This window comes from Amblyomma maculatum, chromosome 10 (assembly GCF_055883805.1).
Source record: "Amblyomma maculatum isolate TAMU_Amacu chromosome 10, ASM5588380v1, whole genome shotgun sequence".
Classification (NCBI taxonomy): domain Eukaryota; kingdom Metazoa; phylum Arthropoda; class Arachnida; order Ixodida; family Ixodidae; genus Amblyomma; species Amblyomma maculatum.
The window spans coordinates 53,503,256-53,519,136 of record NC_139353.1 but is presented as its reverse complement, the minus strand read 5'-3'; the positions used below and the strand labels follow the sequence as shown (position 1 = coordinate 53,519,136).

At 43.4% G+C, this 15,881-nt stretch overlaps 1 protein-coding gene across 1 annotated transcript in view; it reads left to right on the top strand.

Moving 5' to 3' along the window:
* The window catches only part of LOC146176445 (apoptosis-resistant E3 ubiquitin protein ligase 1), a 79,384-nt gene that overhangs the window by 60,497 nt on the left and 3,006 nt on the right, over positions 1–15,881 (top strand). The window contains exons 5-19 of the mRNA XM_084582780.1: positions 1,913–2,136; positions 2,621–2,864; positions 4,063–4,232; positions 4,836–5,004; positions 5,368–5,501; positions 5,916–5,993; positions 6,250–6,391; positions 6,715–6,836; positions 7,627–7,702; positions 8,950–9,059; positions 9,481–9,660; positions 10,451–10,576; positions 12,340–12,528; positions 12,936–13,022; positions 13,687–13,862. Coding sequence (XP_084438906.1) covers positions 1,913–2,136; positions 2,621–2,864; positions 4,063–4,232; positions 4,836–5,004; positions 5,368–5,501; positions 5,916–5,993; positions 6,250–6,391; positions 6,715–6,836; positions 7,627–7,702; positions 8,950–9,059; positions 9,481–9,660; positions 10,451–10,576; positions 12,340–12,528; positions 12,936–13,022; positions 13,687–13,862 — 2,227 coding nt within the window. The remainder of the gene's footprint in view (positions 1–1,912; positions 2,137–2,620; positions 2,865–4,062; positions 4,233–4,835; positions 5,005–5,367; positions 5,502–5,915; positions 5,994–6,249; positions 6,392–6,714; positions 6,837–7,626; positions 7,703–8,949; positions 9,060–9,480; positions 9,661–10,450; positions 10,577–12,339; positions 12,529–12,935; positions 13,023–13,686; positions 13,863–15,881) is intronic.

Below are 15,881 nucleotides of genomic sequence, written 5' to 3'. Positions count from 1 at the left end.
TAATAGCTGATGCCCATCACATCCTAGTAGTACTTGCATAATGACAGATGGGACACTTCATTTAACCCTACCTCTCCCATTGTGAGGTTTACCGCACCTTTGGCATAAATGGTTCAATCTACAGCGTCAAGCAATTACCACAACAAAACTCAGGCCAGAATCCGCGGCACTGACTACGGTCCACAAAATTTATCATTTACTTGCACTTCCAGCCACCAGCTTACATGAATGCAAGCTAAGGTAACAAATTAGAAAACGCAATATACAAATTTTAAACACACTGACATGTTGTTTTCACCAACGCTCAAACTAATTAAGAACTCGCAGGTGTACACTGTTAGCGCCACGAGCCCCATGGATGTTCAATCCCAATGTAATCGGTTTTATTTATAATTGAGAAAGAAAGCTGAATGTGCCCAATGATCACCTAGAACCTCCTAATAAAGAGCGAATATTGCCCGAACAAAGCTCCAGTGAAAATGCTGCGGTGCGTGAAGGTGAGATGTTCCTTACCAGATAGTATGTCTACACACTGGGCAGTGACTTCTACGATTCGTGTAAAAGAAACAAAAACAATGCAGCGTTTATTTTCAGTAGAACATATTTCAGTCTCTAAGCAAAGTTTGCTTATACGTACGCAGTATTAGAACAATCACTTTTTCATTTCTATATACAATTCACGTCTTTCATCTTGAACTTTGAAGTTGTATAATTTGCCCTCAAAAAATACGAAAGAGGCATGACGCAGTGAGATTAATACAAACGCTCACTGCTCGCCACTCTTAAACTTTGCACTCTACCAAAGTCAACGCCTCGCTAATGACTCGCGTGATAGATTGTCTCTCTGTGAAGCTGAAGTCTCTTTTTTTTTTTGTACGTCTCAAGGTTCTTCTCCCTCACAAAGTAACTATGATGATAATGACTGGTAAATCAGTTTAAAGATGCTTCACAAGCGCCGCACATAACTGGAGAACAAAACGGCAAAAGCTGTCGCCGCTCGCCGCCGTTACAGCCAATCATCATGGAGACAGGGACACCTTTCGCCATGTGACAGTACATCAGTCTGTGAAACATGTGTATAGACCGTTCAGTTGGCCGGTCAGAAATGGCTCTATGTGAAGCTCAAGTATATGGGCTCCTGGACCAGTAGGAGGCTGCCCAAGTGGTCTTTTTTCAGATGGATGAAAGTACTACACATTGGCTATATTAACAAAAAACTGTGTTCACTCGAAAGGATCGCATAGTTTCACAACATGTTAGCCTGCTTTGCCTATGCACCACACACATTCAATTCTCACACCATCGCCACTGCAGATGCTACACATGGACTCTCAAACAAAAATGGTACCTGGACGGCACCAGGAAGAGAGGGAGGAGGTCAGAATTGCCCAGTTGCATGCATGCTTGGTGGAGGGTGTTGGATGGTGAAGGCTGATAGAGGGTGTTGGATGAACACCATGAGAAAGACATCCTATGTGCCCCTCGTGCCAAAGAGCATTTGCTGACAAAAACAGCACTGCGACAAGTGATAGAAAAAGAAGTGCTAATTCACTGTAGTTTATTTGCTAAAGAACAGATGGCTATGGCTATGAATGGCAGATGGTCTAGGCATGATGGCTGCTGGAATGAAATGAGACAATTTCTGACATGTCTTTGTAACTGCTTTAACCACAATCACTTGGCTGAGGAGCGAATGATAAATGAAGGTAAAATGTAGCACAGGAAGTAATGTAGGCAGCATCAGGTCTAGAGACAACTTTAAGTGGGCAAAACGAAGCATTTTTTATATGACAACAATATTACCTTGAATCATTGATTGTTTTGGGTTTGTTTTACCTGTAGCATTGAGTTGAGTAATAAAAACTACATTGCTAATCACGACTTATGTTGCGAATGTGCTGGAATATTGCAGGGGATATGCTGGGTGTGTCCTTGGTGGCTTCTGTGCTGGTGGGCGTGGCTTCCCTGATGCTGGCGCCCGCGGGGCTGCTGTGTGACCAATCGGCGGCAGCCGCTGCCAAGCTCGGCTTCCTCAGCTATCTCACCGGCAAGTACCTCTCGCCGGCCAACTGCAAGGTCGACTTTGACTGGACCGAGCCACAGGTCGTCGGCACCACCCTCACCTTCTTCATCCGGGTGCGTCTATGGAACCTCATTCGATTAGAAATTAAATGTAGCACAGTTCTTTGGTCAAAGTTCTGTCTCATCTTTGGACACTGGTGTACAATGCCTTCATATTTCATCCTGCCACGCATGATTGAAGTTGCACTAGATTACAGCCGTCTGTGTTTTCTTAGGCAACTCATAAATGAATAATATACTGTAACTGAAGTGCAGAAAGCGATGTAAATTAACAGCTAGCTTGCAGTAGTTTTGTCTTTAATAATTAATGTGTTCAAATATTTCAAACTAAATCCCAGGTTTTGGTATTTTTCATGCACTTTGAGTCTTTGAAGCCCCATAAGGGGATCACAAAACACGTTCCTCAGATATTAGCATTTCTTTGTCTCTGGAACTTTTTGTCTTCTTCCAGTATTTCTAGTGTGCTATTGTGCTATAGGTTCTTAAGGTGCAATAGCCTAAGCTCAAGCTTCGTTTCATTAGCTGCTGTTCTATGCAGTTTTTTCAGCGCAATGGGCGCAGTTACCCAATTTGTGATGAGGACCCACTGCTGGTGGAAGTGGTGGCCGGCAATGGCGCCCACAAGGTGGCCTGCAGCGTGGAGCTGGGGGGCACGGACCCTAACCTGGCCAATCAGGCTAGGGTGCAGTTCACAGTGCGCCGTGCTGGCCTCTGCCACGTGTCGGTCCTCATTGGCATGGTGCACGTGCGTGGCTCGCCATTCATCAAGAACTTTCTCCCGGGTCAGTCTTTCATGGTTCACAGTTTGTCTCCATTCATTCTTTTTTATTGAGCTTTAAGATATATGGAGACACTGTTCCCAAAGACTCGCATGAGTAATCTTATTGCAACAAATTGTGGCAGTGATGTGAGAAGAAACAGCAACCCTTCATTTCATACACCATTAATAGCATGTCTATTTCACGAGCATACAAGTGGTGTAATTGAACTTGTAACACCTCTAGAGACAGAAGCCCATTGTGGTGGTGCAGTGGTTATGGCGCTGCACTGCTGTGCCCAAGGTTGCGGGCCGAATCCCAGCCACGGCGACTGCTTTTTGATGAAGTTGAAAGGCAAGGCGCCCGTGTACTGTGCGATCGATGTCAGTGCATGTTAAAGAAACCCAGGTGGTTGAAATTTCCGGAGCCCTCCACAACAGCATCCCGTGAAGCTTGAGTTATTGTGGGTCATTAAACTCCACAAGCTATAAACCACTCTAGAGACTGAATCACACCATTTTCTAGCTGTTATTACCACTTCTTTTAAAGAAAAATAGGCATCCGTAACTTTATAAAAAAACAACTCTGCACCTTAGTCTCTTTTCAGCATGCAAGAAAACTTGCATTTTAATTGCAAATTTTTTTCAAGAAGTGCTGTGATCTGACTCATGAATAAATGAAAAAAAAAAAACATCTGTACAATTTTTTTTTATTATTCATTTTTTTTACTCCATAATAGTCCTGATCAAACTGTACACTAGCACATTAAAAGCACACAGATCGTCATGTAGGCCTATTAGTGAAAGAAAAAAAAAAGAAACACTGAATGATTTGTTGAACAGTTCAGCAGTATTCAGCTCGCAAAAATATGGTACATTATAGTTCACATAAGTACCACTGCCTATTTGCCACCACTTGAAGCTAGTGGGACAGATGTTTCCCACTACCATTTAAAAGCATTGAACAAGCTCCATCTTATGATGGAGTGAGTCAAGTAACAGATGCGAATTGCTGGCATTCTGACCGAAATCAAGAAGTTTATGCATCTTTGGTGGACACAGCTGACAGGACCGGGTTAATTGGAGGGTTATGAGTAGCGTCTTAATGCGACAACGTCAAAGGCCCAACACCCCAGAAAATGAAGCGTTGGCATTGTCGGTATCATTGTTGTGAGCAAAAAAAAATTTCATCCTCATCCTTTTTTCGTCTTTGTTTCAAACAGGTCGACCAGACCCTCAGAAAACTGGATTTATTCACCACAGCTGCACTGTGGTGTGCACCCAGGATGAGCCCCACCACCTTTTCTTAGAGCCCCGAGACAAATATAACAATGCGTGCATCATCGACTCCTCGACTGACCCCAGCGATGAGTACAGTGTTGACATTGTTGAGGTGAGCTACCATCTGCGCTTTTTAAATCTCACAATTCTTCAGAGTGCCCTCATTGGAATGTGATTGCGGAGGGCATGTACCATCAGCAACAAATGAAACGCAAGCAAGACAGCTGAAACTTGGGCAGTTAAAAGGATATGATGTTAACCACGGGAAGCGCAACAGTTCTCATAGCTCTGGAGTTATGCAGGCACTGGTCTTGAGTGGAAGCACTGGTCATAAGAGTCTGCTACCAAGACTCTGCAACGCTCGGCATCGTCTTGTTTACAGCTTCAAACTCTTCATTGAGAACAACCACGCTCTTACGGTAATTAAAAAGTTAATTAGTTGGTTTAGGTAATTAGTCAGATAATTAAACAAATTTTGCAGCTGATTGTGTTCGCCGTGGCAGGTGCTTTGCTGCTGCAAATATCTTTCTTCCATTCTGAACCCACTAGTATTAGGAATTCTGCAAAGTGTTAACTGAGACATCCAGTGTGTATATATATATATATATATATATATTGGGACATTCATCAGCAAGGCGGCTTTGCGGTTGGAGGTTCTACAGTTGCCTTGTTTTCTTTTCTCTTTTTTGTCTCTTTCTGCTCTCATAATGGGCAGGTGAGCACGAACAGGCCCGTACCAACCTGCTATCACTGGGAAGGGCATCCCGAAAACTCCCGAATCGCACTAGTACTTAAACTCGACAAAGTGGGCTGCTACCAGGTGAGCGTCTCGTACCGTGGAACGAGCCTGAGCAACGGAGATTTCCACGTCATCGTCCTTTCGAGTAAGTGCACCACATTGGATTGAGTCGTTCTGTGTGCGGTTCTCTTTTTTATGCTTAAATTTCACAGGCTACTGATAGCAATCTTCTGGGGTGTTAGAATGAGTTAACTGCTTCATATGAAATATTAAAATGGCCGGCATATTTCTTCAACCATCAAAGTTTAATTTTTCAAGAAATAGGCAAATTCTGACTGCTTAAATAAATTTTAATCTCTTTTCAGGGTTGTACAAGCTTAATAAGTGCATTTTTTCCTTCATTTATATATAAAAGCTTTGTCATTCGGTGCTGTTTGTGAGAGTGTCATCGAAGTGTTGTTTACAGCATAACATGTTTTTTTTGCCCCGAACTGCTTAACTTCCGAAGAAAGTGATGCCGCCTTAGTGAGGAAAAATGTGGCCAAGAAAAGCCACAACATTTGGTATGAGGCCAAGCTGATAGCCATGAACTGCGAGAAGCTCGCCAAGCCCAAGAAAGTGTTTGTCTACATCTCGCCAAAGGTGAGCCGCAGACTTTGCACGGCTGAAAACTTGCGTAGCTAGCTGTATTGAACTACTTTGTATTATTTATCCTTTCGTCACCAAGTGTCTCAACTTTTAGAGCTCAGTGATTATTTCCTTTCATCATCTTTCTTGCAATTTAACTATAGTTTTAAACCTGTGCCGCTCGATCATGGATGTCCAGGAACTCTCATATACAACCTGTACGGGTGATTCAGGAGAGGAGTTGCGCTTGTACTTTTAAACGACAGCTCCTAAAGTAGTGGATCCATATAGTAGCACCCCTTTTGAAAAAAAAAAAAAAAAAGGCGCTGCTGTAGTAGCTTGCATTTTTTCCTTTCGTGTAAGAAGTGTTTCTGAAGGCAAGGACGTGCTTGTACATTCTTAGAGCCACCTTTTTTTTTTGTATTGCAGCAACTCACAATTAAGGAGTATATGCTTAGGATCATTCCAAAGAGGCTCATCACATTCCGACTGTGTCCCAGCACAAAGGTATAAACTTATTAAATTCTATACTGATTTTCTATTTGAGGGTGATAAAGTGATTCCGGGGTTTTCGTTCAGTGAAAAACATGCAACTAAGAGGATAAACAGAATGAAAGAATAAAAACTGCGCATATATTCATGCAGAATATGGCAGTTTTTGATTCACATACAATGCTTGCCTTATGGTCCAGACACTTTAAACATAGCGAGATATATAGGTAGTCTCCTGCTGTTAATTTTAGAACTTTTTTTTTTTTTGCAGTTTTTGTTCAAAGGCAGCAACAACCAAGAGGGGGAACCAGTGCTCGTTGTGGACGACGGCTGCCAGCCGCAGGTCGAATTGGTCTGCGAGGAAAGGGACGTCATCGCTGCCACGTTCACCCAGTATCTGCTCAAGAACATCGGTGAGAGTGGCCAACTAGGATGCCTAAGGTCATCTGCAAAGAACCATTTCTGCCCTTGGGCACTAAGTTTGCGCCCACATATTCGGTATTCCATCGGTGCTTGATGCACTTTGCATAAGTCTAGCCCTTATGTGTAACGCAGAACTTGAGAGAAGGAATGCCCGTATGGCCAGTGTACTCTGTGTGAGCAGTAATTTTCACTTATATATGATGTAATTTTAAAGCAGGAACAGGAATATTTCATATCTAATTACGTGAATTATTCTGCTTACAGCAGACCTGGGCATAATATTTCATGGATTCTTACCGCTTTTTGAAAACAGGTGGCTCGGAGACCTTCAAGGACAAGCTGGAGTTCTTCTACGGTGAAGTGCGGAAACTTCACCAGAAACACTACCACGATAAGCTTCAGCTAAAGGTCTCACGGGACAAGATAGTGGAGTCGGTAAGTTGTCCTTCATGTTCAAGCCCGTGTTTAGTTGTGTCAAACCTGGAATGTACCATTGAATTTGCTAATACCGTTTAGAACAAGTGAGCGGATCACACTGTCTCCTATGGTTCAGTTGAAACGGTGCATTGCATGTTTATTTTAAAAGAATCGCCAGGTTATACGGCTGAGCAGACATTTTGTAGAGATTTTTGGCACAATGGTGGGGTTTAGATCCCTCACCATGCTCTCAAATTTTCGTCTCTGCATCCTTGGGAAATTACACTTTTTGAGACTTTGAAATCCTTTCTGTCTCTATCCCCCTTTTGTATGTATTCACCCAAAATTCTGCTACCACGCATGTACATATATAAATATATATTCTTTTTTTTTATCTGATACTTTCTCTCCGACAACTGTTCCCCAGTTCATGAGCTTGTCAACATTTTTTTTTTCTTTTTTGGCCAGTTAAAATTGTTTTTATATTAGTATTTTCTCTCTCTCTCTCTTTGTTTCTTTTTTTTATGCCAGTAAGTTGATTTATTTTTGAGTGGTAAAAGATGACACTATTCAGGAAATGCAAATGAACAAGGAAGGAAGGAAAGACTTAAAAAATGAAATTGGGCACATTTCAAAATGCTTCTGCTGCTCCTGGTTAATAATAATGGTACTATGACTTTTTGCGACTGCGTGCTCTGATCACCCAAATTGAGTAAATACTTTTGAGTGGAATTTATTGAGCGTTCTGACCAGTCATGCCAGCTTTAGTTCACATTCAGAGTGAAAGATTTCTTTTTCTTTACCACAGTCAATGAAGGCAACCAAGAACCTCAGCACAAGTGACTGGTGCAAAAGTTTCGAGATCACTTTTGTAGGAGAACAGGGTGAGTTCTTGCCACAGGTCTCGGGGACCGTATGTGCTCTATCCTCATTTCAAGCACTTTAATATGCAAGTTATTTAAAACGTGGAATAGGTATTATATTATTATCCCCTGCTATGTAATTAATTGGTTCACAGGAAAGGAAAGGCGCAGTATCTGCCATGCTTGTTCTGTGACACCATATGGGAAGAGAGCAAGGTTGGAGTGAAAGTGGAAAGAGAGAAAAGGAGCCATAGTGGAGGGCTCCGGAGTAATTTCGACCACCTGGGGATCTTTAATGTACACTGACATCACATGGACGCCTCTTCCTTTCGCCTCCATCGAAACGCAACCGCTGGCAGTAGAGATCGAACCTAGGTACTCCGGCACAGTAGTCGGGCTTCAGTGTCAAAGTACCCGGGTTCAATCCTGACTGCCAGTGGTTGCGCTTTATATTATCCATTGAAATTGAGTATTATATTTTGTTGTTTCTTCAGTTAATAGTAAGAAGTTTGGTAATGTTGGCTTGCATTTCTTATGCAATAGTAGACTGTTTACATCTGGCTGAGTAAAGTATTTGCTAGAAGACACGTAAAGCGTATTCCATAGCAAGCATTATGGGCTGCTTTGCAAGTGTTCTCTTCCAGGTACAGCAGAAATCCTCCCTCCCAGTTATTCTTGGTTAATCTGGACAGCAGTGATTCAACATTGATAAGTGGTCAAGAGGGGTTAGTTGCCAAATTTGGTTTTAGAAAGAAAAGCTAGCGTGTGAGTGTGTAGCCTTTGTAAAAAAGCCTTTTGAGAATGATTACAAAATTAGTTTGGCTATAGTATACGGTGTTTAAAGTCCAAAGCCGCTCAGACTACGAAGGTTGCCGTAGTGGAGGGTTTCGGAAGTATCAGCCACCTGGGGTTCCTTTAATGCACTGATATGGCACAGTGCACGGGTTCAGTAGTCAGGCGCCCTGACCAATGAGCCACCATGGCAGAGCTGTTTAGAAAAATAGTGCAAATAATCAGTAATAGTGTACTATATATTATACAGAATGCAATAACTGGGAAACCTTCCGGGCAATTTTAGTCACTGTGGGCACCTAAAGAAGGCAACACATAGATTCATACTCGTTGGAAATGAAAACAAATTTTGATCAGCACATTATTATTAGCTACGTGCCTCAAGAGTTTGATGTAAAGTACATTCAGGAATTCTGTTTGCTAATGCCTCCTGTAATGTCAGTAGTAATAGCTCCCTCACTTCCTTGTTCTCCAAGGTCTGGACTGGGGCGGACTTCGCCGAGAATGGTTCGAAGTCCTCTGCTCTGCGCTCTTCGACCCCGAAAACCTGCTCTTCCACCGATTCAAGAATGACAAACAGGGCTTGGTGAGAGAGCACAGTGGACTTTCATTCCATATTTGTGGCCACACTGTTTTAGACGCCGTTTCTCTAAGATAGAATATATATATGACCTTCGATGCGTAGTAGTCAACTGAAGCAAAGAAAATGCTGGTGACGGGGTCTGAATTGCAGAGCTATTTAGCACAATAACGGGTACTGGAGCATAAAGCTGTCTATCTTAGAGCTTTTTCTGAAGCACTGAAGTAGCCAACTAGGCAAAGTTCTCTTTGGACATTCTTTGCCTGCTTGGTGACAGTGTTGCATGCGTCTAGAAGGGCATGCCGACTGGCGTTTGAATTGAAATGCGAGCTTAACACGTGCAGTTGAATGCGTATTTAAATGATGGTCCCTGTTTAGTGCATTTCGTCCTGGCAGCTGTGAAATCCTGCTTCGCTCAAATGTGCAGGTGCACCCGAATCCGCGGAGGCCGTCCCACCTGAAGCTGAAGCACTACGAGTATGCGGGTCGCATTGTGAGCAAGTGCCTTTACGAGTCTTCGCTGGGAAGTGGTTACAGGCAGCTCGTCAGGGCTCGTTTCTCCAGGTCCTTCCTCGCTCAGCTCATCGGGCTCAGGGTTCACTATAAGGTGACTACTGATCCGTATCGCTCAATTTGCCTGCCTCAAGTTTCTATGCCTATCGTAGCAGTACTCAAATGCAGGAAAAACAACGCAAAAACACAGAAGAAAACAGTTTTTGTGTTTGTGTTGCATTAGAGTATTGTAGTGATCTAGACCGACCGGCCTGAATTACTACCCTTCATCATATCTGTCATGTCTCATTCCCAGAGCTTTATACAGTATGTTGACCGTGTAGCTTGGTGTGCGGAGAACTTTCATAGTGGAGATTTGTTGTTGTTTTTTGTAATACAAGTTCGCTTCCTTTTTTTTTTTTTTTCTTAAGTCTCATTTGTAAATACTGTTTACGTACACCAGCAGTGAATCGTTGAAACCGGACAGGTGCAAAAAGTTATGCAGTGTTATTGTCAGGGTGTTAGAATAGTTAGGTGTGTGAACTTGTCGTGAAAACCCCAGGCCACAAAGTAAGAGCTCTTATTTGAGAAGTAATAAAAGCTGTTCGCTCTTATTAGTTCGAATCAGTGCGGGCTGTAACAGCAGCTGCTCCGTGATACGTCCGACAGTGTTCCTAATAGTTTGTTCTTAAGTATTATTAAGCTAGCTATTAAGTGATGCACCTGATTATTTGAAACATTGTCCGTAAAACTTTTGTTTGTTTTGGTGCACCATTAATGGTGCACCAAAAGAAATGTCCACTAATCCTCGGAGCATTTGAAAAATGAGTTTTGCAGTAGATGTGGACCTGAGCAGCTGTGGATGAATATGAATGTTATACTAATATACTGGTTTCCTCCAACAGTATTTCGAGCAAGATGACCCCGACCTGTACGTGACGAAGATCAAGTACATCCTGGAGAATGACATGGATGACATGGAGCTGTACTTTTGTGAAGAAGAGTACACTAGCACTGGCCAGCTTTTGAAGGTGATGCCAAGTGCTTTTGTTTTGCCCTGTGTCTTGACCAGACATAACAAGGTTAATAGTTACTGCTTCAAGGAAGCATGTCGGAATACAAGGTAAATGCATGCACTCATTAATTCGAACTTCCTTGCACTTTGAATAGACCAGAAGTGTGAAATCATAGTGCGTGTAATTCGGACTCGCCATATTGTGAACAAATCTTTGGCATCCTCACTCTGACCCAATCTTTTCCAAATTCCATGAGTAGTATTTGTTCATACACTATGTCTCTAGAACCTGTCCAAGATCCAGCTGTAGTATCAACGTTTTCTGGACATCTGGCCATGGCATGACCACAAGATGTTGGTGCTGGCAATTAGGTGTTTAGATTGAAATGAAAAATGAGTACTAGGGCCCATGCACAGCGCGATCTCAATGCGCGTTAGAAATTACCAGGAGTCCTCCACTGTGGCATCCTTCATAGCCCGAGTCATTTTTGGACGCTTAACTTCCGTTGTTGGCACGAGAGCAGCTTTCACATATAGTATTTAGCACCACATTTTCTTTCCCACGTGTTTTGCTTGCCGACTCATGAGTAAGGCCCTTAAATTCGGACCACTTTTTCTTGGTAGTGGGCGCAAAGGTAGGGAGACGGGGGCATCTTTAAACGTGTCCCTCCGCCATGTAGTTCGACAGCGTGGCTTTCGGTCTGTGTAGATGTTGCAGATCTTTTCCATCGTTTGCTTCGACAGCCAGCGCCTCTTGAACTTGACTCGAATCTTGTCTAGTGAGAATGCTTCCAACCCTTGCGGAGTGGACGAACCAGAACAACCGGAACGACCCGAACATGCGGCTGCCGCCATCTTGTCTGCAAAGTCCGGGCGTCTCGAAAACTTGCGACTGACAGCAGACGAGAGAACCCGGTGGAACCAAGAAAAGTGTTTTAGACATAACAGCTTCATTTCGGAAAATCGGTTCCGTGATAAAAAAAATATACCGTAAATAACTAGCGTCATGATTTCAATTTGTTTTTGCAGAAACTCCTCATGTAACTAGGGACTATATTCAGCTGCGTAGGAAGATGATGCCTTTTGGGCTCCGTAGCATTGGCTCCATTGCCAAGAAAGTGTCCCCAAGTTTTGTTTCCCGTGATTCCACGAAAATTGCAGATTTTGGCATTTTTTACAAACTACCTTTTTTACTTGAATCACCTGCTGCAGAAAGCACCTCGTGTCATATTTGAAACCAAACTTTAAATGTAGTGTGCATTGTTTTTGTTTGTTTGTTTGCTATTCTTGAAAACACCTGCATCGAGCTTATTCACTAGACTAGTGAGATGAGAGGAAAGGTCACATACGTTAACTTGCAAAGGACTTCCCATTGAATATTGGAAATTCTTCGTTCTCACTTCAAAGAATTGAATAAAATCTTCTGCCACCGAAAATTTGCAGCGTTCCTCATGATTATACCACGCAGATGCATTCAAATAATGATTGTGTAGTGTTCCTAAACCCTGTTGGACTTTGTGGAGGTGCCATTGTCTAGAAGAGATTATTCCTCATGTCATCTGACACCCTTCTCAATAGTTCTCAAATGAAGCCATTTAGTTTTAATTATTTGACTCGGTATAACAAAAAAGCACCTCACATTGCTAAGCAACCAGCAGTACTAGTAAGTGGTTCATTGCCATTCAGTGAATGTATGAATGTCTTCTGCCTACAAGACGCAACCCTGCCTCATGTCCCATATTTCCCTCTCAAGACTGCACAATCTATTTCCTTGCGCAGACGACGGAGCTTATCCCGGGTGGCTCGCGGATACGTGTCAACAACCAAAACAAGCTCATGTACCTGGACGCCTTGGCGCAGTACCGGCTAGCCACCAGTGTCCGAGAGGAGGTGGAGCACTTCCTCAAGGGCCTCAACGAACTGATTCCCGAAAATCTGCTCTGCATCTTCGATGAGAACGAGCTGGAGGTACCCACTCTCATTTGTCACTCATTTCACAACTCTGTCGTGTGTGTGAGTGAACTGTGAAGGCCTGTTTTACATTACAGCTACCATTACATTGCCTCAGTGCTTACTGTGCTTTGTTGTCTTGCATGGATTTTATACATAAGGGTAGGTGGCCTTCATAGAGTTAAAAACGAAATGGTGCAATGTTTAATGTTGCTATCGATTGCCTAAGTGTTAGTGTTACTGTGTGGCAGTGTAATGAAAGAATTGTAAGACTGCCTTTTCAATGTGCATTTGCCAATACTGCAGTATTTCTCTTGCCAACAGTGCTGATTTCGCGTGAAAAAGTTGCATGGAAATTTAACAAATGTAAATGCTCCGATTTACATTTGCCTTTAACTCTCTTCTTTTTTTTTCCCCCCCCATAGCTGTTGATGTGTGGCACGGGCCAGTTCAGCATAGCCGACTTCAAAGCCAATCACATAGTCAGCGGCTTCTCTTTCGAGTTCAGAAAGGTGAGATACTTACCGGGAGAACTTCTTTATACTTGAATCTATGTGGCAACAGCCTCTCTTAAAATGCACATGAAATGAACAGCCATTTGTAGAGCCCGTCATATTGATATATATTCATATTGGCATGCATGCTCCATCACGAGTAAATAGTCAAGGTATCACATTTTAAATTTGAAACATATCATCTTATGTCCTTGTAGCTGTACAGCTACGATGGGCAAATACTCATTCTACTTTTCTAAAAAGGTTGCACAGATTTCATTTGTAGCTATAAGACTGCACTTTGGCGGATAGAGGTGATGAAGATGAGTAATTGCTTATTGCTGATGCTTGTTTTTCTAAGTTTAAGTTATCAGATCCAAATGCTTTAATTGAATTGTTTCCAGCTTTTCATTAACTTCCCACTTCGTTTGACTAACCGTCGGTGAATTCTTGTGCTCAGCACCATAGTAGTTGACGGCCCGCTTACATGCTCTCCGACCTTCTGCGAGTGTTGTGGCCACAGTGGATTGCTTAGCCACACCTGAACTGAAAAAAATTTGTGATGGACACTTAAGCTTTGCCTCGAATGGTGCTAGTTACCGGCTGCCATCACCACGCTCATGATGTTTTGCTCATAACACCGACACCGGATCACGTTGAAACGTGGTCCACCCTCTTGCAGGTGCTGGACTGGTTCTGGACGGCCGTGTCCAACTTCACCGAAGAAGAGATGGCGCGCCTGCTTCAGTTCACCACCGGCTGCTCCCAGCTGCCCCCCGGTGGATTCGCCGAGCTGAACCCCCGCTTCCACCTCAGCTCGGCCCCCACCTTCGGCAGTCTGCCGACAGCACACACTTGGTGGGTTCTTTGGCCACCGCTGTTTGGGCATTCTTTCTAATTACTTGCACGAAAGGCCTCTGCTTGGGTGTAGCTTTCCAGGCACATTTGAATTTAATCAGCTTGGTTTGGTTTGGTTTCTGGGGTTTAAATTCCCAAAGCGACTCAGGATATGAGAGACACTGTAGTGGAGGGCTCCATAAATTTTGACCACCTGGGGTCCTTTAATGTGCACCGAAATCGTACAGCACACGGGCGCCTTGCTTTTCGTCTCCATCGAAAAACGACCGCCATGGCCAGGATTCCATCCTGCATCCTTGGGCACAGAAGTCGAGTGACTTATCCGCTGCACCATCAAGGCGGGGCTTAATCAGTTTCATTGTTTTTGTTTGACCAGTGATGACACTTGAACACTCTGTAGTAATCTAACCTCATGCACATCTCATCCTGTAGCCAGCTTCAGCCATTTAGTGTGCCGCCCGTCGAAGTTGAGCTGCAGCTGGTGTAGGCGTTTAGGAAAGTTTTGTGTGGTCAGTGAAGATTTGTGATTCCTAAGTTCACTACATCTGGTCAGTGTGGTCTCATTGCTTTGGCCAACTGCATAGGAGGCAGGGAAAGCAGTAAGGGAAATCTAGATGCAGGGCAACCAAAGCCCCCGCCATGGTTGCTCATTGGTTAGAATGCTCAACTGCTAATCATGAGGACACAGGTTTGACCGCAGCCACAGCAGCAGCTTTTCGATTGAGGCAAAAAAGCAAGGCACCCGTATGCTATGCGATGTCAGTGCTCGTTAAGGAACCGCAGCTGGTCAAAGTTTTCGGAGCCTTCCTTTTGCAGGCATCCCCTCATTGTCAATGTCACTTTGGGACGTTCAACCTGGCATATATATCACCAAGCCAAATCAGATTTTTTTTTTTTCCATTCTCGTCCCGTCTTTCATCCTGTTTGCTAAGAAGAAGATGCAAAGGCCAGCTCAGATGTAGACATTCATCTTATTTCTGTTCACTGGTGTTCAAAAGGGGAGATGACTTTTAAATCACACACAAAAAATGGGAAAAAAATATTGATTTCTTGGCAATCATAGTATCTGCTTGTACGCTTTCTTTTCTGTGCTGTCCCAAAGTTTCATTGCTCAAATTCAGAAGGAGGTATACTAAAGCAATTGTTTCATGAACTGTGGTAGCTATTCATATCGAGGAAATGGTTTAATAAAATTCTAGGGGGCTCTTTTGACCACTTAAGTGTGATGAGGCAAAAGCCTCTATCGCGTGGTGGTCCAAAGCCCTCCACTACAGCACCTCTAACCAGCCAACAGATAAAGCCCCGCTTTTACTGAGCCATATAAATGTGCCTGCGCGGCCTAGGGATAACATGAATGCAAGGGTTTTTGGCAGGCTGATTCTGATAACACCCTCCCGTACGAAAATAGAGGCCCGAGTTGGCAGCTCCTGCCAAACGTAATGTCAAGAAGCCCTATATCCAGTTAGTGCTCGGCCATGTCAGCTGCCAGCTACCACTTCATACGACGGCGACGGCGTAATGCATTGTGCCGTTTCAGCCTTTTGGATGTAACAGACAGTCACCACGAGTATGAGCACTTAAAGGGTTTCACCTTAATATTCTTTTTCTATGTTCAGGTTTTCTGACAAGCAACCTGCCTCTTGTAGCAGATTTGTTCGTCTATTCTAGGCTTATAGGTCTGCAGGGTTTAACGTCCCTAAACGAACTCGGGCCTTAGTGGAGGGCTCCAGAAATTTCGACCACCCAAGGATCTTTAACATGTGGTCAGCGCTGTTGTATTGGTTCGGACCCCTCTTGCTTTGTTGCACTTTGTGATCATACCACAAGTTCAGACGTTTTAGATTTCCTGTATAAAATTCTTATAGGTATGCCAGCTACCACCTCATTACGAAAATTCAAAGCTGAAAATCTATGTAAAGCTGCGCTTTAATCAAGCCATATATGGACGCGCCTGCGTGGACTAGGGGTAGCTTGTCTTACTGGGGATTCAAGGGCCCCAGAGAGTTCGATTTTCCTCGC